Source organism: Tachypleus tridentatus, chromosome 13 (genome assembly GCF_004210375.1).
Source record: "Tachypleus tridentatus isolate NWPU-2018 chromosome 13, ASM421037v1, whole genome shotgun sequence".
In the NCBI taxonomy this organism is placed as follows: Eukaryota; Metazoa; Arthropoda; class Merostomata; order Xiphosura; family Limulidae; genus Tachypleus; species Tachypleus tridentatus.
In genome coordinates this window covers 136,461,067-136,489,010 of record NC_134837.1, presented here as the reverse complement: position 1 = coordinate 136,489,010, position 27,944 = coordinate 136,461,067, and the positions used below count along the sequence as shown (strand labels likewise).

Sequence of the window (27,944 nt, the reverse complement as noted above, 5' to 3'; positions counted from 1 at the left end):
TCATTGTACATTCAACAATAAGACGTTTGTCAGTCTACATTATGTTCAATGTCTATTTTTAATTCTTGGAGGTTTTTGTTTTTTTATACATAGCGAAGTAGAATAAACCAGTGTTTTTTTTCATATTCACGTTCAGCCAGCAAAGCAGTATCCGCTAAAAGAAAATAACGTGGACAATGATGTTTCGATGTCACGTCGAATTCCATTTTTTTTTTCTCCTTTACTGTAAGCTTAACCTGTTCTATCGTGCAATTTTTATACACTTTTGAATTGTAGCCATAGTTTGCTTTCATTCCTTTGTAGATAGTTACATTCAGCTGTTCGCTATACCCTGCTTCCACTAAATACAAACATAACATTCAATTAAACCAATGACGACAGGCAGGAAGTTCATTAAACCAATGACAAAGTGTATATTTGTTAGGAATGAAACATGTAATAACTCATTTAAAATTCTTTATTATTATAAGCCACATTCAGATATTAAGTAAATTTATACTTTAGAAATTGTGCAGCTTCCATTATTCTTTGTAAATTACATATTTATTTGACAGATAACGAACGGTTGTAACTGATGAAAACGTTTTTGAAATTTTGATTTGAGATTAGAGATTAGCCTTATTGAAATTAAACATAAGACACAGTAATGTACGAACCTAAGAACTATTAAAATAACATTGCAGCATTTTATTGAGTTAATAAAAAAATATTTCACCGACATCTTCCTACAGTTAAAGGTTTCATTGCAGCTTGAGTGTTTTTCTATCTTGTTAGGGGTAATTAGGTAAACATTACAAATGAGACTTCCTTGTCTGTAGTTGAAATTTCACAGTATCTGTTTCGGAAGGGGGGGGAGATTAGAAATAAGTGGACGCTCTTTTATATCTAGTTGAAGTTTCACAGTAGTAATTTGGGGGACGAAAGTTACGAACACCTTTTCTCCAGTTTATATATCTTAAAGTAGCTGTGATAATTTACCTTTCATGTCTACACATAAGAGTTACTACAATACTTTAGCATAACAAACTTAGAAAAGAAATACTGTCGATGTTCTTATTTAACACTGTGATAAGAACGTACAGTTTACTTGTATGAGCTATTTATTCTTTACATCTCCTGTCTGAGAGTGTTTTACGTTGACAAGGAAACAGACACGTGCTCTTAATTTTATGCGCTACACCACCTGGCGTGTAGCGTGGTTTGTGTCGTTGATGGTAGCCAGGCACGTGCCACAAGACTTGCATAGAGGTTCTAACAAAGTGCGAACAACAGCCGTCCAAACCTGTAATGATATGAGCTACGCGTAAATAATATTTCACTGGTTATCTACATCTAAAGAAAAAAAAAAAAAAAAGTTGCACGTAATATCCAAACGGCTGTCAAACTCATAACACTAGCATTGAGTTCATGCTTGGGAAACGGAAGTCTAATAATGAAGAAACACAACGTTTCATTTACAAGGTTCGAACGTCTCGGAATAACTAATTAAATCTTCAGCGAAACCTGAAAGTTGGGTTATAGAGATTATTGTTCACTAAAATTATAATATAAACCCTAGTTTATTTAGTTTTTAAGAGAAGTCATAAAGGGACAGATAAACCAATAATTTTATATATGTTACACAAGATTTGAGTTCAAGTGTGAAACTTTAGAAAAAATGTTAGATCCAAAGAGTTTTGCGAGTCGTTAAGAGTCGGGCGGCTTATAACTATGAGTAAACTTTCTTTAATGTACAGTTCAAGGTCCGAAGATCCGGTGGTAATGATAGAAAAATCGTGAAATAAAATATGGTGAACCCTTTGTTTCAGAATGTGTACAAATGTATTAGTGACTGGTTCTGTTAGGTACTTCTAAATGTTCACAGAATTTTAAAGTAATGTTTTATTTTGCCAATGTACGTGCCCTTACAGTCACACTACACGAGCCGTAAAGGTAGTAAGGGAGTTGTTCATTGTATAGAAACAAGTGTTTAATGTGGAAGTTAGGTCTGAATATTGAGTTAAATTTTAGGGTAAAAGTATTTTATTAAGGTATATAGTTTTTGTTTTATAAGGATTTTGAACACCGAAAGCGATGGAAAGAGGAACAACTGAAACATAAGCGCTACCTATCGACAACGTCTATTTAATCTAAAACGCTAACACTAAGATTACTGAAGTGCATTTCTCACCTTACTTTTGTTCATTTGACGTCCGTCAGAACTACAAGAAAACACGCAGACAGGACCGAGTGCAAAATAACTTCAAAAGTTGCGACTTTGTTCACCTTCATATCTTGGTTTTAACCCTAATAATGTAATATTTAATCTAAGTGTTATCCTCATAGCAAAGCCCCGTCGAGCTGTCTGTTATGTCCACCGAAGGGAATCGAGCCCCTGACTGTAGCAGTGTAAATTTGCGGTCGACTTAATCTAAGTGATCTTCAAGTTGATAATATTTGCAAACAAGTTCTAATGAAAGGCCTTAATTTTAGTATTGTAGTTTTTAAACTAAACTATGCTAATTATATTTATAAGTTTGAACAAGTTTACAGAACGTTTATTTCTCTTCCGTTGTTGACTAAATCTACCGGTGATACAGAGGAGGATCTTGTAAAACCAAACTTAGAAATACAGATATCTCCTCATTCTACAGATAACTCCTATCGCCCTACGCCTCCGTTAAACGATGTTGAACTACACTCTTAAAACGCTGTAAAAAAAAATGTTACTAAATTAGATAATGACATTATATTAAAATATGGTTTTATTTAAACCACCAGCTAAGTAACCGTTGTAAGTACAGACTTCTCCCTAACTTTTAAGATAGGAAATCCTACGTTTTCTCAATACCCTCAAAAATTAAAATACCTCTGAAACGACTTTACAACAAATTACCTTATGTAGCACCAAATCCAAAGTACATAAAACTATGTTTTATGGATTACCCCAAGTACACAAGCCACATTCTCTCAGTTCCAAACTTTTGCAATTACAACCTGTCAAAATTTATTGTTCCTATCCTTAAAACCTTCACTTTGAACGAATTTACAGTAACGTATTATTTTACCTTTGCTTCTAAATTTCTAATCTCTGCTTATCAATATGTTTTGATATTGAATCTATTTATACAATATTCCCCTTGATTTAAATTTAATCGTAGGCATTCTTATCTTGGTTTCACCCGTAAACAATTCTTGGAACTTCTTGTCCTCCACACAAAGCTAAACAATTTCTTCTTTAATGACGTCATTTATGACTAGATAGATGGAATCTCCATGAAATCCGTGCTGGAACTAATGATAGCCAATAGTTTCATATGTCATTGTGAACGCAAGTGGCTAGAAAACTGCGAACGAAGTTGTTTTTTACAAACGTTATATAGATTATACTTTCAAGCCACGTTTCCATGTTCCTTTCTTACCTTAATTCTTAACACCCCAATATAAAATCCACATCCGAACTAGAGGACAATGATTCTTTAACGTTCCTAGATGTCAGGATTACCCAAGAAGGTAAATATTTTTCTACATCTGTGTATCGTAAAAGAACTTTTACTGGCCTCCACCAATATCGATAGTTTTATCCCCAACGTCGTCAAATGCAATCTGGCTTTGTCATTGTTAAACAGAATTTGTAGCTTTTGTTCTAATTGTTTTATTTTACACGAAAATTACCATTTTACATAAAAACGTATTAAATAATGGCGTTCGACTGATTTTTTAACGAAGATTACACTATTTCTTAAACAATAAATTCCAATCAATAGCTAAGGTGGACAGCGTTCCCAAATTTCCTCACATTATCTCCCCTCTATGGGTTCACAATCCATAAAAGTTGGAAAACAATACTCTTCTCTAATAAAAACTTTTACCCTCGTATTCAGCTCAAAATAATTTACAGACCTATCCTACGCTATAAAACATCTATTTCTATACAAAGGTCAAGTACCTCAGCTTCTACATTCATGGTTCGTGTATAAACGTACGTGTTAGGAGATCACGTATATTAACAAAACACCACTTAAAAGTAGGATCTATGAACATTTATGAATATATAACAAAACCAACCTTCCATTACTTAAACTTAGTCACTCAACCATTTCTTCACATACTGAAATCACGGGTCACAATATTTCATTTAAAGAATTTTTGACCATTATTACGAAATATTCAGACCTTGAACTCTACATTATTATCCAACTCATAAATGTCTTTGGATCTAAAATTATTCTAAATTTTCACACTTAAACTCAACCGTTGTGTAATATATTGGTTTACCCGTTCGTTTACGACCTCTCTTAATAATTAAGTAAACTATTAATTATTATATTATAATTTTAGGTAATAATAATTTCGTAATCATAATTTTCAGATTTCGCTGAAGATGGAATTAGAGCTCTCCGAAACGTTCAACCTTGCATACGAAATGTTTTGTGTTTTATCAACTGTATTCATCTTCATGAGAACACGTGATAGGGTAACAATTTAATCGTTACAATTACTGATGTTATCAATTCTGACAAAAGTAGTTTTGCAGTTAGTTTTCTAAATATGAACGTGTTTGCATTAAACTCAGGCAATTCTGCTTATTGTCTCACTGATTCACCGGAAAATTATCTGTTTTGGTTCTCTCTCTCACCAATAGATGGCAATAAAAGAATAATGTACGACATCAGAGTTTGAGTTTATGTCTGTGTTTATGTTTCAGAAGATATATAGCAAACCGGCCTATCTATACACGATATGAAATTATGTCAACAGGTAAAATAAAATTTCAAGGATATTCTTAAAAACAAAAGAAAATCCTAAATAATTGTATTTATCTTTTAGGATTTTACATAAAACACTTCTCTCCCTAAAATTAATTCAATAAGAAAAAAAAAAACATTCGAAATTTCTTTCATGAGAAACTAGCAACAATAAAAATTTTACTCTTCGAAGTACGACAATATTTCTAAAGGACTAAAAGCAACGAAAACGTGATATTATTTTTTATGATGATTAACAATGATAATATGATACTTTGATAGTTGGGAGCTTTAAGAGGGACTGTCACCAAATATAAAATACCGGTATACCAGTGTTTAAGAATGTGGAGATTTTATAAAAAAAAAAAAAACTAACAATAAAAATGATAACAGTATTATTCTATTCTCAATACTACTAGTTAAATGCTTCTTGAGGTGGCCCGGCATGGCCAAGTATGTTAAGGCGTTCAACTCGTAATCCAAGGGTCGCGGATTCGAATGCCGGTCGCACCAAACATACTCGCTCTTTCAGCCGTGGGGTGTTATAATGTGACGGTCAATCCCACTATTCGTTGGTGAAAGAGTTGGCAGTGGGTGGTGATGACTAGCTGCCTTCCCTCTAGTCTTACACTGCTGAATTAGGGACAGCTAGCGCAGATAGCCCTCGAGTAGCTTTGCGCGAAATTCAAAACAAACAAAGCTTCTTGAGACATACTTAAAAATTACTTGCAAGATTTTAAGGTAAGATAGCTAATTAAAATGATTTATTCTAAATACTGTTTTTACAGCTTGTTTTTTGACGTTAGGATTTGTCGTTATAAATTTTACTTACCCGTTTGACAATGTTCAAGATCACATCTATGAATTTCAGTAACGGGGTGACAAACCAGACATTCAGAAGAGCCAACAAGGAAAACACCAGACCCCACAGAATACTGCAAGGTACGACCACCACAATGGCCAAAATTCGGTATATCCAGTATTTAGTTAGTGAGAAAGTAAGATAACTGACACGCCAAACACCATCAAATCCTTGATTAGCCACTGGTTCCGCAACCACGTCTTCGAACACAACCTAGAAAACAAGAAGAAATCTCGATATACTAATTGGTTACCACTTTTGATTTCACAAATTTAAGAACCAACTTACCAAACAAAAAACTATCTGATTGTGAGATATTTTTTTTTTAAGAATGTATAACAGGTTTCACGTTTGGCGGTTTGATACGACCTTGTAATGTAACTGATTACAATTCTAACGTCTTTATTTAGTGATCCAAAACAATTTCTCATTGTTCATAAAATTTCGCGAGCACTTCCTCTGTCGAATACCATTGTGAACGAGACTTTTGCACAAAACTTCTTTCACTATTTACACTGAACGGCTTACAACATGTTAACCCTAGTTAGCAAAGCCGATTAAATAGATTGTTTTTTTTTTGTTTTGTGCTTGTATACGTTTTAACTAAACAAATACAGTGATGCTTACAAGAGTAAAAGCTTGTATAAAACACCAACGTACAATACGACCTGCCAGTGCAGGCTACTCACTACACAGTGTTATGTATTATAATTTGTGTTGGTGTTTTCTTATAGCAAAGTTACATCAGGCTAGCTGCTGAGCCCACCGAGGGGAATCGAACCCATGATTTTAGCGTTGGGAATCCGTAGACTTACCATTGTACTAGCGGAGGTCTGTTATAATTTATCCCGGACGAGTCTTTGATTTATTACGTTACATGTTACAATTTGAAATTACCTGAAATTTTAATTTTAAATTAAACTGAATGTTTTATCGACGGTTCACGAATTAATTATATGTTGATATGGATACAGTTCACTTAATAAGCTATCTCTCGCCGCTCACACGAGTTTTTCACAGTTTGTTTGTTTTTGAATTTCGCGAAAAAGTTTTTCATAGACGAGGATACGTAATGTCCTCGTATAAATGTTATCATCCAAAATTAATTCACTGAAATCAGCCCCCCGCTAGTACAGCGGTATGTCTACGGATTTGCAACAGTAAAATCAGGAGTTCGATTCCGCTCGGTGGGCTCGGCAGATATCCCGATGTGGCTTTGCTGTAAGAAAACTGAAATTAAACGGTTTGTAATGTTTGAAATTTATAAATGTTCCTAGTCAATATTTGTAGTTTCCCGATTGATAAGCATTAATCACCGTTGTAGTTTCTTAGGAATAAAGTATTCCAACTGTAGCAAACCAACAATATTTTATAGTCTCTCCGCGTTGCGTTGGTTTCCTTTTATAAGCTTCAAGATGAGGTTCTCGAAAGTTCAGTTAACAATAATGTAAAACTTATATTGTTTATTCTTACACTCGATAATCTTCTCGAAATTTAGAGAAAAAGGCGGTACTATCGGAATACACATTTAATAATATAAGTTACATGCGTTTCTAAACATATATTTAACTAAAACAAACATCAATATTGAAATAAGTACGTAAAAGTAAAACCGTTACAATAGGGGCCCACGAGTTCTAGGAAGACCACTGAGCCCTAATCGAAACAGTGACCAGTATTCTACCGTACATAAGAAAAACAACCAAAGTATGACGTAATCTGTCGTAAAAAATAGTTTCATTTATAAGAAAGGTGTTCGATAATTTGCGTTGCTAAAAATTGTTTTACTAGCACTCTGCCTAGATGGTAGAGCATTCATTTGGGAGAGGGGGGGGAGTTAGATTACCGTATACAGAAAGGTGAGACAAGATATAGCTAAGAAGGAAAGTTCAGACACAGTAGAGCGTTAACTCTTAAATTTCCTAATTTAGAATCAAATGTTCACTACACAGCAATGCTTTACGTACAATAATTCTATATTATAAACTATAAATTACCTTTAAAGATAACAGGGCGAAAATTAACCTAATTTATTTACTTGTCCAATCTATCCAAAGAGAAATCGCTAGTTCAATTGCATCGTTAGAATAATAAAGGCCTCTGACGTGTTTCTGCTGTATTTTTCATGCGAAAGGGCAAGAGAACACAAGTTCAATATTTACAAAATACATACCAAGCTCTAATTATATTTCTAATATAATTGGCTTATGAGGGGAATCAACGATTTCTTGAGAAATGAAAGGAAGATTTAAAATATTTTCTTTCACATGGGTTGATTTACAAGGACGACCCTGAAGGATCTTGTCTTGTTGTCTGTAGGTTATGTTAATTTTTGCAGACGTAGGTTAAGATTATTCTTTAAAAACGATTAACGTATATAAGTTTAATTTACGTCACACGCATGCGCTTTACAGTCAAAGGCTTAAATCTGAAATTTGTCGTAATAGTAAAACAGGCTTACAAACCACAAAAAAATAAAAAATAAAATCCTGGCCTAAAACAGCAGTGGGCAATTTTTTTATGACGTCTGCCCCTCTCTTAATGCGTGCATTATTGCCACCCCCTGTATTTTGTATAATTTATTTGAGCATATACTATTCATGTCACTTCTCCAAGTTAGTTGTTGCTACTATAGTGCTTAAAAGGAGTAATATTTGTACTGCAGTTTTTCATTTCATTATTTTTAAATTTGTGCCTTCAAGTATAACTTATACGCTCGTAGAGGCATAATTTCGCGTCCCCAAAGTTTCAACATTACCGATCTAAAAGACGTTCTGGTCTTTACGATAAAGTCAAGTTTACTACTTTCGTGGTTAATGTGAATTAACTTCCATCCCAGGAAACCAATATACGTTTGAAGCCTAAAGTTCTTAATCTCTGCTGGTGATGTTCCATCAAAGGACAGACAAATGGACATGAATAATTAGACGTTTACAAGACGCAGAACGCTAATGGCAGTTATATAGGGTTTGTAGGCTGTGCAGTGCACAGGGACCCACGAGTGCTAAGAGGCCCACGAAGCTATAAGGTACCAGTTTTCTACCCTATATAATTATACCACATACGTGAAGAGAAAGAGCCGAAGGAGACCCAGAATCTATTCCACACGAGGGACCAGAACAAAGTACCACAGCCATTGCACAGCGCTTATAAAATGTCAACTCAGATAGCTGTTGTTGTTTGCTATTAAGCACAAAAAACACACCTCTGGTTTCTAGAGGTATAAGTCCGCAGACGTATCGCTGTGCCACTAAGGATCCACAGACAGACACACGAACATACCTCTCAGTTTGGTCGGTGCTGAAGTGCATTTCGAACAAAATTTCTGAAAACCAGTAACATTCCATCTACTTTTCGCTCCTCCTCTCTCTGTGTGTGTACCAATGTGAACACCTCTGTGTTTGATGCTGAATAATGCCGTCCTTCGGATGAGAAATTCACTCTAGAAATATTGTTCAGCCCTATAAAGTTATTGGTTGAAGATAAAACTTTTCAAGATAAACGACAGATGAATTCGTAACCACGTTAGTTAAATAGACAGGCAAAAGGATTGTAGGATGAATAGACAGATATACAGATGAATGGGTAGATAGATAGATAAACAGGTAGATAAACGTACAGAAAGGGGAATGACAGACTGGTGAAGAACCAAATATGTGAATAGATAGACAAATGAATATATACACAGATACAACTTGACAGTCATGTTGGATTCAGGAATGAACACAAGGGGCATTATTCAACTTCCACGAATTTACGAAGTGACAGAAGTATGACAACTTATGTTGTCATAATTGGACGTGAACTGAACTTGACTTTTTTAACCTTCTGAATTTTGTATGCTGCGTTAGCCGTTCCTAATTTAGTAGTGAAAGACAAGAGAAAAGGCATTATTTACAAACGAAAAATGAAATTGGCCATCACTTGATAACCACCTAAGGTAGAAAGGGCGAGCATGTTCGATTACGACGTTCTTTTCCCGACTCAGAAATTGCGAGTCGAGTGTCTTAGGCACTAGCTCATACCAGGATTTATCATCTGAAATAATAATAATAAACAAATCCGTGATAAATCTTCAGCCTTTAACAGTTGATATGTCTGAAGGCTTATAACGCTTAAAACTAGGATTCGATACCCGTAATGGACACACCACAGATAGCCGATTGTGTGTTTTACACTTAACAACTAAAACATTACCAGTCTACCCGTTCAGTTTGAGTAATGAGTATCACCACGGGAAGCGAGCTGCGAGTTCGACTTGCTGTACTATAATACATGTGGTGTACCGTTGATGGGTTCCAGGGTCTAAGTTGATAACTAATTACTTAGTGTAAGTAAAAAAAACAGTTTATATTTTATTGAACATAAAAAAACTGGTCGAGATATATATTGTGTGTATATATATACAAATTCGAAGCCAAAAAACTCTTCTGAAATATGAAACATCAAAGTGTAAGGGGTGAATGCCTTCTGTTTAAATTAATAATAGCCTATTTACTTTTAAAATTCACTTTTTTTTAAGCATCTCTCATTCACTTACCGTCATCAAACTTTTTAATTGTTTGATTATTTCTTATAAACGAAGAAAATACAAAATACATATTGTTTTAACTGGTATCTTTTACCCGTAATTTAGATTTGTGATAGAGGAAACCCATCGTTTTGATGACATAAGAGTCGGATGATTTTGAACAGTATGTAGAAAAAATGATTATATTCATTATTGCATGTAAAAAGTCAGCGATGAGTACTGAGCTGAGAGTGAAAGGATAATTAGTGACAGTAGTGAGAGGCTCGATATGGCCACGTGGTTACGGCGCCCGACTCGTAATCGTAGGTTCAAACCCCTGTCACACCAAACATGCTCACTGTTTCAGTCGTGGTGGCGTTACAATGTGACGGTCAATCCCACTATTCGTTGGTAAAAGTGTAGCCCAAGAGTTGGCGATGGGTGGTGATTATCGCGTTTATTCAGTAACTCGATCGATTTGCCGTGGAATTAGGTAACTTTATTTGTGAGTTAAGCATGTCATCACTGAGAGAATTTCGCTTGAAATGTTGTATTTGAACTTAGGCCTGAAACTTGTGTGTGAAAGTGAACGTAGGCTGTTGAAATGTTATAGAAAGAAATCAGCCAAGGTGCCATCGTTATGTGGGCTGGAATTCGTATTATTTTCACTAAATAATTCCCCACCACCAACAAAAAAAATACCCGTCCAACGACAGAAAACGTTACAATAACATAGATACAGATATGAGCTTTTACTAATTGTCGTTTTGAGTCTTTTTCATTATGACGAAGACTTTTTCGTGCTGTTAAATCATTTACATGTGTGTTGTAGTTGTAGTTGAATTTTTCTTAGATACAGTCTACAGAACAAAATCGAGTAATTTAAAAATACTTTACAACAGTACACAATTCCTACATCACCATTTGTTATTCTGTATCTGGCATGAGGAAGATGGTATATTTGTTTGTTCACCTCAACAATTAATACGTAAAGTAAATAATGTGCTGAACTGTCACGTGAGAGATACCCATGATTTCAACACAGCTATCCTTAGTTTAGAACTCTGATCAGAGAGAAGGCAATCGGTCAGCAGCACACACATGTAATGGCTACTCTCAACCAAGTAGCTTTGATAGCATCAAGACACGAACTTACGACACTAGGTTACATTGTCTGATAACCCAAGCTGCTATATGGCAATTCTGGCCTCATGAGAAAAAACAACAACAAACTTTTCAAACGGAATGACACTTTATACCAGGGTTCGGCAACCTCTTTCTGCACAGGGGCCAAGAGACATGTCTGTGAGCGGCCACATTAAGTTATAAACTTGAATTTTTTTAAGGACCACGACGGTCCGGATGGGTGTGATATTTTGTTTAAGGACTTAGGAATGGATGATTTCAGCTGGAGGGCCGTAGGTTGCTGACCCCTGCTTTATACGCACGTACCAAGAGGGCCAGATCAGAAACCCATAACTTTAAGGTACAACAGTTCCTAATTTTGAATTACTAAGTAGAGGAAAGGAATTTCTTAATCTTATACCCCTAAAAAAAATTAGAAAAATATATGTTGTAAGGCTTGAGAAGTTATTTGGATTAGTTTATATTAGAACTTAGAACGATTTTGAGTTGTTTATTTATTTTCAATAGAAGTCAGACGTACTACTTAACATCTTATAATCGTTTTATTTAAATCTTTAAAACAAAAATAATCTGATAAACATAGTCATTTCAGTAATCGTTCGTTAATCTGTATTCGAGAAACTAAACCGAGAAAAAACGTGTAATCCAAATATTGTAATGTAATTCTTTTGCGCGTGACTCACATTGTCAACTTGGATCACAACATACGCATGCTGCTGTTGTTGTCTTACAAATTATGACAGAAACAAAATATTAAAATTCCTTTGGTTCTTTGAAATAACAGTTAAATATCGGCTTCGAATAAATCCCGCTTGGATCAGTTATGATGTGTGTTTTTTTCCCTGAGTTAAGGCTTTTGTATCCCTCACCGTAATTTGAAGGGTAATGAACGAAATTGTTTAGTGTAATTCGTGTCAGAGCACAGGACTCACAATGGTAAATTACAATTTTTCGTTATTTCCACATCTTTCAAAAGTGCAACAATATGTGTGTTATTTAATTCATTAAATTAACAAATGTATTGTTATAAGCCCACCCCTAGTAAATAGTTTAATATGAACTTCAAACACTGTTCTCTGTTGGCATATTTAAAAGTTACATCGTAATACTAATAATAAACAGTTTAACAACTGTCCGCTTTAATTTATTTAGCAGGAGATTTAACTGCGCTAACTATACCAGCCTTTTTTGTATAGCTTTATTTCTGAATATGGTTAAATTTGAGGTTTTCAATCCATTTCCCATAGATTCTTACGCTACCTAATAGTTATCGTTTTGAACTGTCAGTCTGAGGATCTATGGTTTACGTCACGTTATCGCAAGATTGCACTCCGCATTTTGGGGCAATTGGTACTTTATAAAACAAAAGGTTAAATCATACTATTCAGTAAAATAGCTTTAAAGTTGACAGTGAATACTATTGGCCTGAAGCCTTCCACATACCCTTAAAATTAAGGAGGACAAGGACAAGCGAAGGTAGCTCTTGTGTAGCTTTGTGGCTCCCAGTGGCATAGCGGTATGTCTGCAAACGTACAACATTTGAAACCGAGTTTCGATACCCGTGCTGAACACAGCACAGGTAGCCCATTGTGTAGCTTTGTGCTTAATTTCAAACAAACAAAAGCTTTCCGTGATTATCCAAAACAAACTAAACATTCCTCATAAACAAACAGTTGAATATAGTCAGGTTCGAGAATTTGAACAAATTATTTGAAATAAAACAGTTAAATAGGGTTAAGATTCTGATTTTAATCCATTCGTTTTAAATCAAACAATATAATATTGTACGGATGTTTTCTTGAGTCCGTTCTTTTTCTTGTAAACAGACAGTTGAATACAGATGTAAGTTGTATTTTGAACCCATACAATATAACAAAACAACTGGATATAGATATAAGCTTGTATTTTGAACCCACGTAACATAACAATTGGATATAAGCTTGTGTTTTGAACCAGTTCATTCTAAACAAGTAGCTTACTACTGGTTACTCATGTTTGGAAGAGCTCTGTGTGTGTAATCATAGTCCTCATATTCACAGTAAAATTTTGGGTTTGAAAACCCACTGCGCTCGGAAATTAAATAATTTTATTTTGCCCCTTCCCCGTAAATTTTTATGACTAAGAACCCACTTTATAGAATGGAAAGTTTATAAACGGATTGAACTGGTAGCGAAAAGAGCTTTACTACAAATGTACAACGTTTCGAGAAGCTCGTGTCATTATCATCAAACGTAGAAAAATGAGCGAGGAAATAAATTAAATTTAACTAATTAATTAGTTTCTGGTCTTAGTGTATCAGACAGTAAATAGTGCGCGATAGGGATCAATAAGTCAAGTATTAAATAATTTGTTGTGGTGTGAATGCCCCGAGAAAACCAGACTTTCACTTGTCAGACAGCGAAAATTCTATCCAACCAGTGTCTAAACTGAAGTATAAACTGAGAGAAAAAATAGAATGACCAGGTAGTAAAAACAAACTGGTTATGGAAACATGTTACTGGTGAACTAGAGCTGGATACAGTAGAGGAAGTGACGTGAAATGTGGTTTTCTAGGAATTCTTTAAGTTCTTGATTTACCTATGCAGAAGACGTTTCAAGTTAGTTGCTCAGACGATTTTCGACGTTGATATCGTATTCTTCATTTATGGACTTGACACTTAAGAGTCAGACCCTCCGGCTAAGTTGGCTTTGGTTTGTTGGTTTTTGATGATAATCTGGATCCGATGGTCGAATGTAGAGAATTTCGTTATGGATATTAAAACTTATTTTTCTTCTTCAGCTGGGGTTTGAGCTTGTTATCAGTATTTTGGGTTTCTGGTGCAGCCCTAGCTGAAACTTGTCAATCTAGCGTACAATAAATGGTATGATTTTTGGAAGCACAAAGTTTTTGTTTACGTTTCCCGGATTTGAAGTGAAAGTGTCTGAAGAAACAGCCATGTTTTGATTACTCGATCATCACACCTTCCACGCACACAAAAAGTACTCCTTACAGTTTTATGGGACGCGATTCTGTGTACAGCGTTACTTCGAATTGAAAGTTCGCCCTCTGGTGATTGTTTAATTTCCCAAGTAGTGATGAAAGATAAACACTTCGTAATAAGATAGTGTATAGGCTGGTGCTGGTTGTGGGGATAGTGACAGCTAAATTATAACTGTGAATTCCAGGAAGACGAAATCTTCAGGCGTCAGTAACTGAAGAGGTATTTCATTACGATTTATTATTCGTGTTTAATCTATATATATGAGCAGTAGCTTATTTTGTTTCATGTTGACAGCTTCCAATAACACGTGACATTTTGAAGTTGTCCAATCAACACTGGCATTCAGTGTGACTTTAGTTTTCACAACTAACTTCGAAAATGCACAGTAAATTTGATTAAAACATTTACTTTACACAAATAAAGCATCAGATTGTTGGTCAAGTTTGATTTCACTAAATTTATTTATTTCACTATTTATTTTGCTACGAAATATGAGGTTAAGGTATACTATGAGGTGGAAGTACTCGACCCATTATTTGACGTTAGTAATAAACAAAATATAGTAACAGATATAAATAAATACGTATATTGAAGATTATACTATTAACGAAAGTGATATTAAATAAAAAATGAAATTATTCAACTTATAATATACATTGAATATCCATTATGTTTATATGGAAAATGACGGTGAGATAAAGCATATTGCACTCACATTAATATGGTCGTTAATATGTTTTTCGTCACGATCTAGGAAGTTAAGTCCAATTGTCATATTTTGGCCATACGACACATTTCTTTTGTGAGATTTCACAGACTTCTTATTTTTCTTCTTCTTTCTCTCAGTTTCTTCCTTGTCATTGCCTGTATCTTCATTGTTGTCTGCATCTTTTTCTTCCCCAACCTTTTCTTTCACTGTATATTCTTCATCGTGGGACTCCATTTTCATCTTCTCCTTTTCAGAAGTCGCTCCTTTCACAAGCAGAGGAAGTGTGGATTCGTTGAGATTAGTCTTTGAACCGGATTGAGAGCTTTTCTCCTTTGTCTCCATGGTTACTAAATAATGTAAAATACTGGGATATTGAATATTATATGTATATATTTGCGGGTGTCTGGTGTGTGCTTTTAATTTCTGTAGCGACTACATAATGAAGACGTAATATCGGTTTCCATGGTTACTAAATAATATGAAATATTGAACTGAAACTAGTTTTATATGTTTGAATTGTCACTCACTGCAGAATGACGTTGTAATATTAGATTTTATGGTTGCGAAAGAGCAAAAATATAAGTTTAAAAAGTTGACTACTATTGTCTGATCGAATAGCTGGAGTTGACAGTCCCTTAAAAGACGGAGATAGTTCTTTTGTAGCAACGTGTCACGAGCCATAAATCTTCAGATTCACATTCTTTGCAAGCTAACTATTAGGTTTCACCCAACTCGCGTATTTAACTTTCGAGTAACTTTGCGTGAAATTCTGAAGCAAGTAAGCAACAATCGTCAAGTCCAACTAACACAGTAACTAACTTCATGGCAATTTAACACCTACTTAATACAAACCCCCTTCATATAAATAACACGTGTTACAATACTGAAGTAAAGTACAACGGAAACAATGTATGTAGCAAGACACAATGCAAGGTAAACAGTGCGTATAACAGTACAAAGCAGGATACATTTAAGATACTCATAAAAAGTATGAAGAATTTGAATGATCTTCGCAGTGTCTCTTCCCAGCATAATGATATAATACTACCTGCTTTTGCTAGCTTACAAGAGACGACCTAACTAGTAATCTTGAAATTACACTAACTCCTGAAGTCGTTAGTTATGATCAAATAATAGATAACCCTAACTGCTCATCAAGTGTGAATTATATAAACTAGAATTTCTCTGCTACACCTATTCTTAAAGCACCCGGTCGAACAAGGCCCAACTTGCTTGTAATTATTGTTTTATAAAATGATTAGGGGTGAGACTGGACAAATATGTACATCTGTTTTGTTTTGGTCTGTTTTACTTGTGATATCACCCTAAAATTGTGTTGCTTAGAAATGAAAATATTGCGTCTTATAAACTGCGCCCGTTTCACCCCTCTAGGTTTTATTGTGTTGCCTGGTGGATTTCACACTACAAAAGTAATACACAGTTAAAACTATAGAATGTGAAGGTGTGCGAGTTACTGGTTAATAAACTACTTTTTTTTTTTTTACACCTACCGTTACGTTAAAAATATATGAAAATGTAATTGGAAAAGCTATTATGTTATCTGTACTTAATAAAAAGCATAACGTCAAATAACAAAAATGCATTCGCAATTGTTATTTTATCAACTTTCTTTTAACAGTCGCGATGTATACTGAGATTATTACATTTGTAAATGTTGTTATTTCATCTGTTGCATCTATATTTAAAACATCCAATTGAAGTCCAACTCGCTTGCATAAAAAAAAGGGTTTTTAGCTTCGTAGCTCACTGACAAAAAGCTTTAGTTTAAGATCTCATACCGCTGAATAATAATAATAAAGTCAGCATTTCAAATGTAAGAAATCCAGTGTAAACAGGGGAAACACAACAGGTGAACAACAGGTACTTGATTAATCCTCTGGAACGCAACAGGAGAATTTATTTTCATTCGAATTAAACAGAAAGTAATTATTACAAGAAACTCACTTTCATCCTGTGCTTATTCATACTGAAAACTCTATTACCTTCAGCGAAACGTTGTGTGTACGCTAACGTTTGTTGAATGTTGTGTCATTTCAAGTTGTGGTTATCTTAGGGATCGTAATTAAATTTTCATTTTTTACGTCCCATCGTGTAGTGAGGATTAAAAATACTTTATAACAGTAATTACACCTACTTCTTATTATTTGTGTAGGAATAGCCAAAAACATTTTATAAATAAATTTCACCTTTTACTTCCTGCCTCGTTCAGCTAAATATTGAATTCTTAATTTTTAAGATTTTTTGTTATTTTAAAAACTTAATATCATTTGATATGTCATGGGTGAGTGCTGTAAAAGAAAAAAATGCCATCATAAACACCAACTAAATTGCCGTTATGTTCCACTGGAGCCTAACTTAAGCCTAATTGTGTGTTTTTTTACAGAATAAGACAGAACGCGACGGACTACGAAATACACGAAAGGAAGAATAGTACACAGTTGTAACAAAGGCCTTGCTTGTTTAGATACTGATTCCTATGAAAGTTTTTAAAACAAATCCCAACACTGGAGAAGAGAAGGTTAAGATCGGTTTATTTACACGCTTCAGACTTTTTCAGCAGTTCTAATCGTCACATTCAGGAGGTAAAAATCAAACTCCTAATCCACCCGTTTTTCACTTCACATGCACCATTCTTATCTGTAGCTATCGTAATTTAACAATAAAACAAAGTTTGATTTATTTCATCTTTCTTTTTATTTTTGCTCTCATTGAAATTCAGAAAATAAATTAACAAATAAAAAGAAAGAAGTGTAAGATTATATTGTATGCTTGGCTAACCTTCAAATAACTCTACCCTCAAATATAAAAAAAAAAACAATTAAAATATATTAACATTTAAGTTAATGTTTCTGTACGTATATCAGTATTTATGAATACCATTTAAATTGCTAATACTGCTGTACACAACGCTTGATTTCATCTTACTTTTATACACTGAAATATCTTTTTTTTATATAAAATAGATGGCATTATACATAAAAATATAAATAAATAAAACGTTTCTATAATATTAAAATTGAAGAGTTTTTTCACAATTTTAGGCTAACAAGTTTATGATAATTTAATTGAGAGTCTGTAAGGAAAAATTCTCCAACAGACGTTCACAAGAATGTTATTTCAATGCATTAGATCGGAAATAAAAGAAAACAATAACAGTGGCGAGCATTAATAAAATATTATTTTAGATGTTTTTGAGGGGAATTTTTTTGTTGTAATATGTAACAACTTACCGTCAGTCAGTTTGACAGAACCTTTAACTTCTAAGAAGGGTTATCTCGTTTGGTCTTTTAGGCTAAAATATAATCAACGTAGGTTACAACATTCAATAATACTCTCTTATTTTCATGGTGTTACTTGTTTAATACTAAAATTATAATATAACTTAGGCTTATGCTAAATGTTCTTTATTAATTTATCTTTACTAATATTAATAATCTTATTTAATTCTGAACTTAGGCCCAGAGAGTTTTCTATTAATTCATGATTACAATAGTAATGATGTTACTTATTTAATATTGAGAATACCACAGAACATAAGCCTTGGGAGTTCTCTACTAATTCAGTCACTACTAATAATAATCTCACTTATTTAATTAATACTGAAAATGCCCTGTTGGCTATGGCTTTGGCTGAAAAAAAGTTGTGAAATAATGAAAACGCATAAAATGAATATTTTTTTTAAACTTAGTATCTAAAGTAGATTATTCGAAATAGTTTGTGGTTTGTGACATTTCAATGACAAACATAAAATCATGCTAGTTCCCATCGCTTTACTTAAGTAAAATAACTTCAAGTTGTCATATTCTGACTAAGGAGCGTGCATTTGAGATTAGGAAAAATCTGATAAGTATCTTTCATTTAAATATTCTAATGGAATTATAATAAAGTCGTTTAATTCTATTTGTCCGTATCAAGCTGCTATTGTAAAACTCTCTTAAACATTTGAAAGAATAATGACACAAACCCTACAAGCATATCGGTAAAATAAGCACTGACTTCTATATGATATCTGTAGTATTGAGAAGCGAACTAGTTATCTAATCGTAATACAGTTTGTTTGGCTGGGAAAGTTTAATATTATTCGGGTTTGATGTGTAGAAATCATGTTTCGCTCATTCGAAAGCAACTGGACTTTTCAACTTCACGTTCTCTTCCAAAGACGATTTATTCGTTTTAACACAATTTCAGGTCCTGAGGTTAGACGGATTGTAAAACGTTTAGGTTAAACAGTTTTTTGGTAAACATTTATTTTATTCTTGTGTTAATTAGGAAGAGATGTTTTTCTTCATGTTATTTACTTTCAATAGTTAAATAAAAGTAAATCTTACATTTTTAAACTTAAGGTTACCTAAATCTGTCTGAAAGCTAAAAATTACAAGATCTCGAATTTTATATTACAAAACTAATATGGGCCTAATAATATTAACTACCCCCGTAGCGATACGTAATTACTTAATTATATGCAGAGTTAACTAAAATTAATAATTAAATTATAAGTGCTTGAAGACCAGGATTTTATTCACTGTGAAAAACAAAGTAACGGAAGAAAAAAGTGAAAAATAGTGACTGGAAACTAATATTGTGTATTGAAGTTGTACTTTTTTAAAACCAAGGTTTAGAGTACTTTTAATATACGTTTCTGGTATAAGACAGATATTTGAATACTGCGCCTTGTGTTTTTGTGAGATTCAATGGATTTTTTTCTTTCGTGTTTTAAAGTTCACAGTAAGTTCATGAAAGAACTGTTTACAATGTAAGGATAGAGTAAACGTTTCAATAAACGTTCAAAATGCAGGCAGTTTCTATGATGTTTAGTTAGGAGATTTTCAGTCGCCTTAAAAATGGACTTCAGTTTCAAGTACAGGTTTTAAAGAAACTATTTCCTCTTCAAAACCTTAAATTTAACATTTTTTCGTAACTAAAAAATTCCTTATGGATATCAAACCCTGTAATTTTGTCAGCTATATACCACCCTTGGGAGAGTCTCTGAAACGACTTGGAAGTTTCGTGAAATTGAATACCAGCCCCGCCTACACACACTGTGGGGGATTAGTGATATTCCCACGATGTTGAGGTATACAAGTTATTCAGTTACCGCTTTAAAGTAGTTCTGAATCGAGTAATATGCTACACTTCCGTCTTATTTGTCTTAGTAATCAAATAACAGTTAAACTTCATACTATAATTGTTTGTTTGATTTTGAAATTCGCGGAAAGCTACAAGAGGGCTATCTGCGCTAGCTGTCCTTAATTTAGTAGTATAAGACTAGGGGAAGGCAGCTAGTCATCACCACCCACCGCCAACTCTTGGACTACTCTTTTACCAACGAATAGTGGGATTGACCGTCACATTATAACGCCCCCACGACTGAAATGGCGAGCATGTTCAGTGTGACGATGATTTGAACCTGCGACCCTCAGATTACGAATCGAGTGCCTTATCCACCTAGCCATGCTGGGCCTGTCTTAATAACCAAATAACTGTTAAACCTGATACTATAATATCCGTGTTTAAACTTTCAAGATATCCTAAAAATTCGCTTATGATCTACATATTTTGAGTAAGCGAAATAAATATAAATAAGAAGGCGAAAGCGAGAGTAAGAACTTCCTTTTTTTTCTGTTTTTGTTTTCATGAGATTCAGTTCACTTAATTTTTCCTTTCGTCTTTTACAGATTACTCTTTCATTCAGTGAAGACATTAAACGCGTCAGAGGAGTGCAGGAAAATACATAAAGACGTTTTTCATGAAAGAAGATATCTAGTGAGCGTTAAAAGCTCAATTTAAACGTAACCACATGTCTTAAATTAGAGAAGATGGTACGTTTACAGTGTCGATTTCTAACATTTACCATGCATGTCAGTGTCAGCTAGAATTTTTTACACAAACTACGGTTGGTTGTCTCAGCTAAGGAATTCATTTTGGATTTAAATAAATTTTGAAGTAAAAACTGGGACCATAAGGAATGAAGATTCATTGTAATTTGTTAAGAAACAATAAGTTTCAATTTAAGTTTTTATGTAAGTTGTTAGTGGACTGTCTGACACGTGCTCACTACAAGTATCAACAAGCAATTTTTAGTGTTATAAGACTTTACAATTCACTTTCCCGGTTTATTTGTTTCGAATAAATCAAATATAAAACCACTTAAATGGTCTACGAGGGTTGTTCAAAAAATACGCGGACTGACGTCATAAAATAAAATGTACTTTATTTAGAAGTTACAGGTCTGGGACCCCTTCAAAGTACTCTCCTCCCCAACGCACACACTTATCCCAACGGTGTTTCCACTTGTTGAAACAGTCCTGGTACGCTTCTTTTGTAATGTCCTCCAGCTCCTTCGTCGCATTTGCCTTAATCTCGGGAATCGTCTCAAATCTTCTTCCTTTCAAGGGTCTTTTGAGTTTGGGGAACAAGAAAATATCTCAAGGAGCAAGGTCAGGTGAGTAGGGGTGAGGAAGAACAGTGATCGAGTGTTTGGTCAACAACTCACGAGTTCTGAGGCACAAATTTCGCAGCAATGCGGTGCATCTTCAATTTTTCGGTCAAAATCTCGTAACAAGATCCAACTGATATCCCACACTCTTCAGCAAGCTCCCTGACAGTCAGACGTCGATTTGCCCGCACCAGGGTGTTGATTTTGTCGACGTGTGGGTCGTCAGTTGACGTGGAAGGACGTCCAGGACGCTCATCATCTTCAATGGACTGTCGACCATCCTTAAAACGTTCATGCCACTTGAAACATGCCGTACGTTTCATAGCAACATCACCGTAAGCCGTGTTAAGCATAGCAAAAGTTTCAGTCGCAGAGTTTTCAAATTTAACACAAAATTTCACAGTGAGTCGTTGCTCCTTCAGGTCATTCATTCAGAAATCCGCCAAACGAAAAAAAATCGCACTTCACTTAAAACCGCGTAGCTAATACACAAATGAAGATATCTGCAATCGGGAAATGGCGTCGTAATCAGCTGATCTGTGCGAACCTAGCGACACCAAGCGGATTCCCCTGGAACCAACTGGAGCCGCGTAATTCAAACAGTCCGCGTATTTTTTGAACAGCCCTCGTACTTCCTTCCTTTTCATATATTTACAGTGTATATCGATTGTTTTTGTTTGTTTGTTTTGGAATTTCGCACAAAGCTACTTGAGGGCTATCTGTGCTAGCCGTCCCTAATTTAGCAGTGTAAGACTAGAGGGAAGGGAGCTAGTCATCACCACCCACCGCCAACTCTTGGGCTACTCTTTTGCCAACGAATAGTGGGATTGACCGTCACATTATACGCCCCCACGGCTGGGAGGGCGAGCATGTTTAGCGCGACGCGGGCGCGAACCCGCGACCCTCGGATTACGAGTCGCACGCCTTACGCGCTTGGTCATGCCAGGCCTGTGTATATCGAATATACAAAGCTAAGTTTGTGTCTCGCACTTTTTAACCACCTGTTCCTTATTTATTTCTGTACCACACATGACACGGTGATATAAAGTTACACGGCGAAAGTCATAAAGGAATTGGGGGTTGGACCCTCATCTAATTTCGGAAAAACCTACCAAGTCAACACAACTTGACAAAGTTATACAGGATGTCATGAGGAAGGCTATGAGGGGGGTTTGACCCCCCGTCTAGTTTTACATTGACAGAATTCTTGAAAACAGTGTGTCTTTCTTTTCAGTATTGGTTTATTTGTATTTAAGTTCAAAGCTACACAGTGGGCTATGCCCACCACAGGCATCGAAACCCGGTTTCTAGCGGTGTAAGTCCGTAGACATATCGCTGTGTTATTTCAGTATTTATGCTTTATGCATTTGTAACGCACTTCTAATGTTTATTATGTTAAGAAACAAATAGAAGCACAATTTCCAATCCTTTATTACAAATAACTTTTTATTTTACCCACCTAACTTTATACTTTCATAAACTTACATGTGAAACTAAAGAAGAGCGTATAATATATTAACTGAACCATGTCTGGTGTATCCAATACCAGTGCTTTTCAAGCCAGGAGGGATACAACAGACATTTCAATGGGCGAAACGCTACTTATGATAGCATATTGTTTGAGGAACAACAGTTTCGATGTAAACTGGATTAAGCTGTTGAAGTGTAATTTTTATCATTTTTGTCTAAGTCTAACAGAATTAGATTACATAAATTTATATATCTCTCTATATTTATTATTATTTTACACAATTGCTCATGGTTCGCGCTACTTTGTCTCAAAGACGCGCTACGCAGTTTCGGGCCCTCGGTGTGTTATGAGAGTGACAGGCTAAATCCCACTATTCGATTGGAGTAACTCAAGAGTTGGTGGTGGGTGGTGCTTACTAGTTGCCTTCCCTGTAGTCTAATTAGGGACGATAACTTCAGATATTTCATAGTTCTTCACCCATGTTTTTTATCTTCTTCTTAAGGATCTGGTATTCTCTTACGTATACTGTTTATGTTGAATTTCGTGCAGGAATTCTCGAGGTTTTTTGCGGTATCAACTCCAGATTTGAAGTGATCAACTAGAGGAAGGCGACTGACTAGTCAACACCACCAACTGCTAACTCTTAGGCTACTCTAATCGAATAGAGGGATTTCACTGTCCCTCTTATAATGTGAAATGTGTTGCTCTTCGTTCACGGTCAAATACGGCAGCGGTGAAACAACAATTTGTAAATTAGCTACAGACTACAAGCGCCTAAGTTATATGAATTTCACACTGAACTTTCAGCAAACATTTTTGAGCCGCCCTGATTGCATTAGTTATTCTCTTGTGTTTACAACAAGTTTTTTTTGTGTTTTTTTTGCTAGCCAAGAAAAAAATGAAACATGTTTGTGTGTTTTCTTATAGAAAAGCCACATCGGGCTATCTGCTGAGCCTCCCGAGGGGAATCGAACCCCGTGATTTTAGCGTTGTAAATTTGTATACTTACCGTTGTACTAGTGGGGGGCAGAACGACACATAAAACATCATTTCAACACATGCTTTATTGGGCTAGATCTACCACAAAACCACATGCAATTTCATTCACGCGTTCATGAAATAGTCCTTGATGACAACCTAAACCGCGTGTAATCTGATAAAAAAAAAAAAAAACTTTACCGCGTCATCCATATATACACTTTAGATTCAATAAACATAAGAATAGGGTTAAATAAAATTATTAGTTTTAAGTGTTTTGACATAGTTTAGTTTCATTTACAGAAACTCTCAATTTTGGTATGTTTTCATCACCCCCAGAGTGTTTGTTTGTTTTTGAATTTCGCACAATGCTACTCGAGGGCTATCTGTGCTAGCCGTCCCTAATTTAGCAGTTTAAGACTAGAGGGAAGGCAGCTAGACATCACCACCCACCGCAAACTCTTGGGCTACTCTTTTACCAACGAATAGTGGGATTGACTGTCACATTATAACGCCCCCGCGGCTGGGAGGGCGAGCATGTTGTCGCGACGGGGATGCGAACCCGCGACCCTCAGATTACAAATCGCACGCCTTAACACACTTGGCCATGCCAGGCCCCCCCAGAGTGGGATTTTTCTTTTACTGGTACCAAATTGTGCCGTAAGAGAACAGCTGTCTTCAGGGGTGGTTTACTCATTACCTGCAACGTTGCTAAAGCTTATTATTTAAAGTTCAGTTGCTGATTAGAGTGCCTAACTCGTGAATCTAAAGATTCATGGTTTGTGACTCCTTTCCACAAAAACTACTTCCACGCATTTTAGGCCTTTGGATACTCTATAAGAATGAGAGCCAAGCCCCATTATTCGGTAAGCCAAAAGTAGTTCACCAGTTGGCGGTGCGTGTTATTGATTAGTTGCCTTCCTTCCAGAATTAAGGGAGACTATATACCAGTTCCAAGTAATTTAAAAATAAAACACCGAAATCGTTCACTCAATGCTAAGTATATGGTTAATGATCTGTGTTTGTTATGGATATTTATTCACACAAAGCTACAAAAAGGTTTCATGTTAGCAGTCCCTAATTTGAACTGATACGCTAGAGACAAAGCAAAAAAAATCATACAGCACCCGCCACCATATCTTCGGCTACATTTTGCTTATCGAGTAGTGGGATCTGACCGTCACTCTTAGAACAGTTGTGGACCAAAAGCTCGGAGTGGTATTTTGTGAGGAAGGGAAATGAATAACAAATATTTAGTTTCATAGTTTTCCACGTTAACCACTGGGCCACGCCTTCCCTGATGGTCTGGTGAGCGTGTCAGTATTATAACACACACTTGTGTCGAAACATTAGAATTAAAGTCGTTGGACTCGAGACTTAGAAAAAAAAAAGATACCTTTAGTAATAAGCCTCTAAGAACAAATGTCAAGCACTAGAAGCATGACGCAAGTATCCATTAGTTTGGTTGTGACAGCTGATTTGACTGCTGAAAGAGTTAGGAAACTGACCTTCAGCAGTCGAGTTGATCCCATATTGTAAAATAGTGGTCATCTTGTGGGTTGTCAACATTGGTCTAATTTGACCGTGTCTCTATACATCTATATTAACGTAACAAATGTGAGTTCACATCTTACTGACTTCGCTTGTAGCCAATCTTGAGCACTACAATTCTAACAATGTTCATTTGACTATCACTACACTTCCCAGTTTGGTCCTGAAAAAGTAAGGTCCACCTTTCGAATGCGCTCGGAGAATATAGTTCTCAACACTTTGTTCCACACTTCTAACAGTCGCCTCTTGATTACCACCACAGTTCTAACAATGTCTCTGGATTATTACTTTCTTTTTTTTTTGTATATGAAAATATATTTGTGTTAAAAAATTGTGTATATCAATCTTGTAAGCAAATCTCATAAATTTAATACAAAGCAATATTTAATTAACTTTGAAATTAAAATTAAAATTTCCATTATTTGAAATAGTAATACGTAATGTACATAATATAATAAATTGGAGACTCGTCCGAGTTAAATTATAATATGTAACACTATCACCACAGTTCTAACAATGTCCTCTTGTTTGTCACTATAATTCTAACGTCTTTTTGATTATCAGCAGAGTTCTAACAATGTACGTTTGACATTCACTTCAGTTCGTACAATGCCACGTATCTCTTCAACCTGTATAATGTATATTTGAATTAAAACATTTCAGCGTCTATTTAAATATCTGTCTTCATAACATTCACGTCACTATGACTGCTATCCTTACCTTGCCTTATTTGAGTTTAAATTCAACGCCAGGGTGCTCCTATGAGTATTATGTTGCAATAATTATGAAGTTAAACGCCACTTATACAAATGACACTTCTCTTTCTATCAGGATATGTACTCTTCAGACTAGAGATTGGAGCTCGTGAGAACCGACACTTTAGTCCCTAGGAAACGAGAATCCTATGGTGTCTCAACGTGTGGTAATTAGGGAGGTTTACTCACGTGAAATACGAGTGCTAAGACTTGTAATTGAATATAATAAGGTTTGAAAGAATAGGCATGACAACTTTAGAGTATCCTGCATAAGAGGTGATCTGCCGACTATTTATAAAAATAAGAATGGTATAAAACTGTCGATATACACAACTACTAGCCTAAGCATACAAATTCCATCAAAATAGAAGGTGTAACAAAGCACTAGTCTCTTTTAATTCCCGCCACACTAAGGCTGGGTGTGGCCTAGTAATTGATATTCCGAGTCTGTGAATCCAAGAGTTCACGGTTTGTGTCTCGTTTCCGCAAAATCACGCATTTGGGGACCATTGAGTGATAGATATTTTCTTATATCGTTCAGGTAAGAGTAGTCAAACGGTTAGCAGGAGGTACTTTTAATCAATTGCCGTCATTCTAATCCAGCTTTTCTCGTATCACAGACAGGCTCACTGTTTCTAACTGTTACGAACAGCTAATATGCAAGTTCAATAGTCCTTTGTGTAACTTAGAGCGAAAATTCTAGAAAAAATATATATTCATATTTTGAAGTACTTTATACAGAACAGATGACAGAGAAACTATCTTTTATTCACGTTGTCAGAAATTCATTTGTTTATCTGTCTGAATTGCCCCCCCCCCTTATATCAGTGGCTCTGTGGTGAGTCTGTAGGCTGATAACGCTACAAAAAAGGGCTATCCGTACTCGTAGTGGCCACAGCACAAAGAGTCCTCTGTATAGCTTTGCACATAACATCAAACAGACAAACTGTCTCAATTTTCTTGTGGTTACAGAATCGCCCTGCCATCTCTCACCAGTGTCACGCTGTCCAACATGGTCGCCACCCGTCACAAGCGGCGAAATGGCTATTGATCTATGGCAAATTGGTGCTTTACTGCGACCACCTACTTTTTTTAAATATAATTAATTCTAACGATAAATAACTGAAAACATTATTGTGTATTTTTCTACTGATCTATATCTATAAAAACACTTTCGTTTTTTCCGTGCGACGAAAATATTAACATATTTTCCACAATTTTAGCGATTACAAAAAACTGTTGAGCACCGCTACCCTAGTGACCCAACGGCACGTCTTAAGAATTAACGCTAAAAACAGGGTTTCGATACTCGTTGTGTGCACAGCACAGACAGACTTTTGTGTAACTTTATGTTTAACGTCGACCTAATACAAATTACTTCTGATGTATATGTCGCTAGTCATATCTATTGACTGTGATATATCATATCGCTTGCGTTCAGAATAAATCACGAACTTCACATTTTAAAGTCTGTCGTATTGTTTATCTTTCAGAACATAAATAAATCCATTTGGAAAAGAGGGTTCTTAAACGATGAAAGAATTTATGAGAAGAAGTAAAAAATTTAAGAACTTGGCGTTGCGTACTGTTTACCTGTGGAGTGGTTTCATACATCATGTGTAACATACATCTAGTTATACGAAGATAAACATGTTTCCTTACCTGAGTGCGGACTTCAAGTTGTTAGACTTTCTCAGTCGTCCAATTCTGCAGCAGTAAAGTTTCTGTCAAAAGGAAAAGCGACCGACCCACGTCGTGAAACGAAAACACTGGAACGATGTTCTCGTCCAATCGCAG

At 35.3% G+C, this 27,944-nt stretch overlaps 1 protein-coding gene and 1 long non-coding RNA gene across 5 annotated transcripts; one reads left to right on the top strand and one right to left on the bottom strand.

Annotated features, from left to right (window-relative positions):
• Window positions 1-39: 39 nt before the first annotated feature.
• On the bottom strand, window positions 40-27,944 carry LOC143239525 (caveolin-1-like). 3 transcript variants are annotated; one of them, XM_076480681.1, is made up of 5 exons: window positions 27,810-27,905; window positions 18,187-18,248; window positions 14,942-15,282; window positions 5,560-5,802; window positions 442-1,282 (listed from the first exon to the last, which is right to left on the bottom strand). In XM_076480681.1, exons 3-5 carry the CDS (start codon window positions 15,275-15,277, stop codon window positions 1,175-1,177), a joined length of 687 nt encoding a protein of 228 aa, XP_076336796.1. In that variant the 5' UTR covers window positions 15,278-15,282; window positions 18,187-18,248; window positions 27,810-27,905; the 3' UTR covers window positions 442-1,174. The 3 variants fall into 3 exon arrangements, with proteins under 3 accessions (XP_076336797.1, XP_076336796.1, XP_076336795.1); XM_076480682.1 differs by lacking the exons at window positions 442-1,282; window positions 18,187-18,248 and adding an exon at window positions 40-340 and having other exon boundaries at window positions 27,810-27,944; XM_076480680.1 differs by lacking the exon at window positions 18,187-18,248 and having other exon boundaries at window positions 27,810-27,944.
• LOC143239526 (uncharacterized) lies at window positions 13,174-27,816 on the top strand. Of its 2 annotated transcripts, XR_013021227.1 has the most exons (4): window positions 13,174-14,445; window positions 17,340-17,538; window positions 20,632-20,775; window positions 27,641-27,816. It is a non-coding gene; the product is annotated as an uncharacterized LOC143239526 (long non-coding RNA). The 2 variants fall into 2 exon arrangements; XR_013021226.1 differs by lacking the exon at window positions 17,340-17,538.

Bases quoted from the DNA above. Each gene is read 5' to 3' on its own strand.
- LOC143239525 (XM_076480680.1), bottom strand. From the start codon at position 15,277: ATGGAGACAAAGGAGAAAAGCTCTCAATCCGGTTCAAAGACTAATCTC. The intron at 5,803-14,941 runs GTGAGTGCAATA...CTTGTTTTCTAG, and splicing joins ATATTAACGACCATATTAAT to GTTGTGTTCGAAGACGTGGT. The intron at 1,283-5,559 runs GTAAGTAAAATT...ATATCATTACAG, and splicing joins TCTTGAACATTGTCAAACGG to GTTTGGACGGCTGTTGTTCG.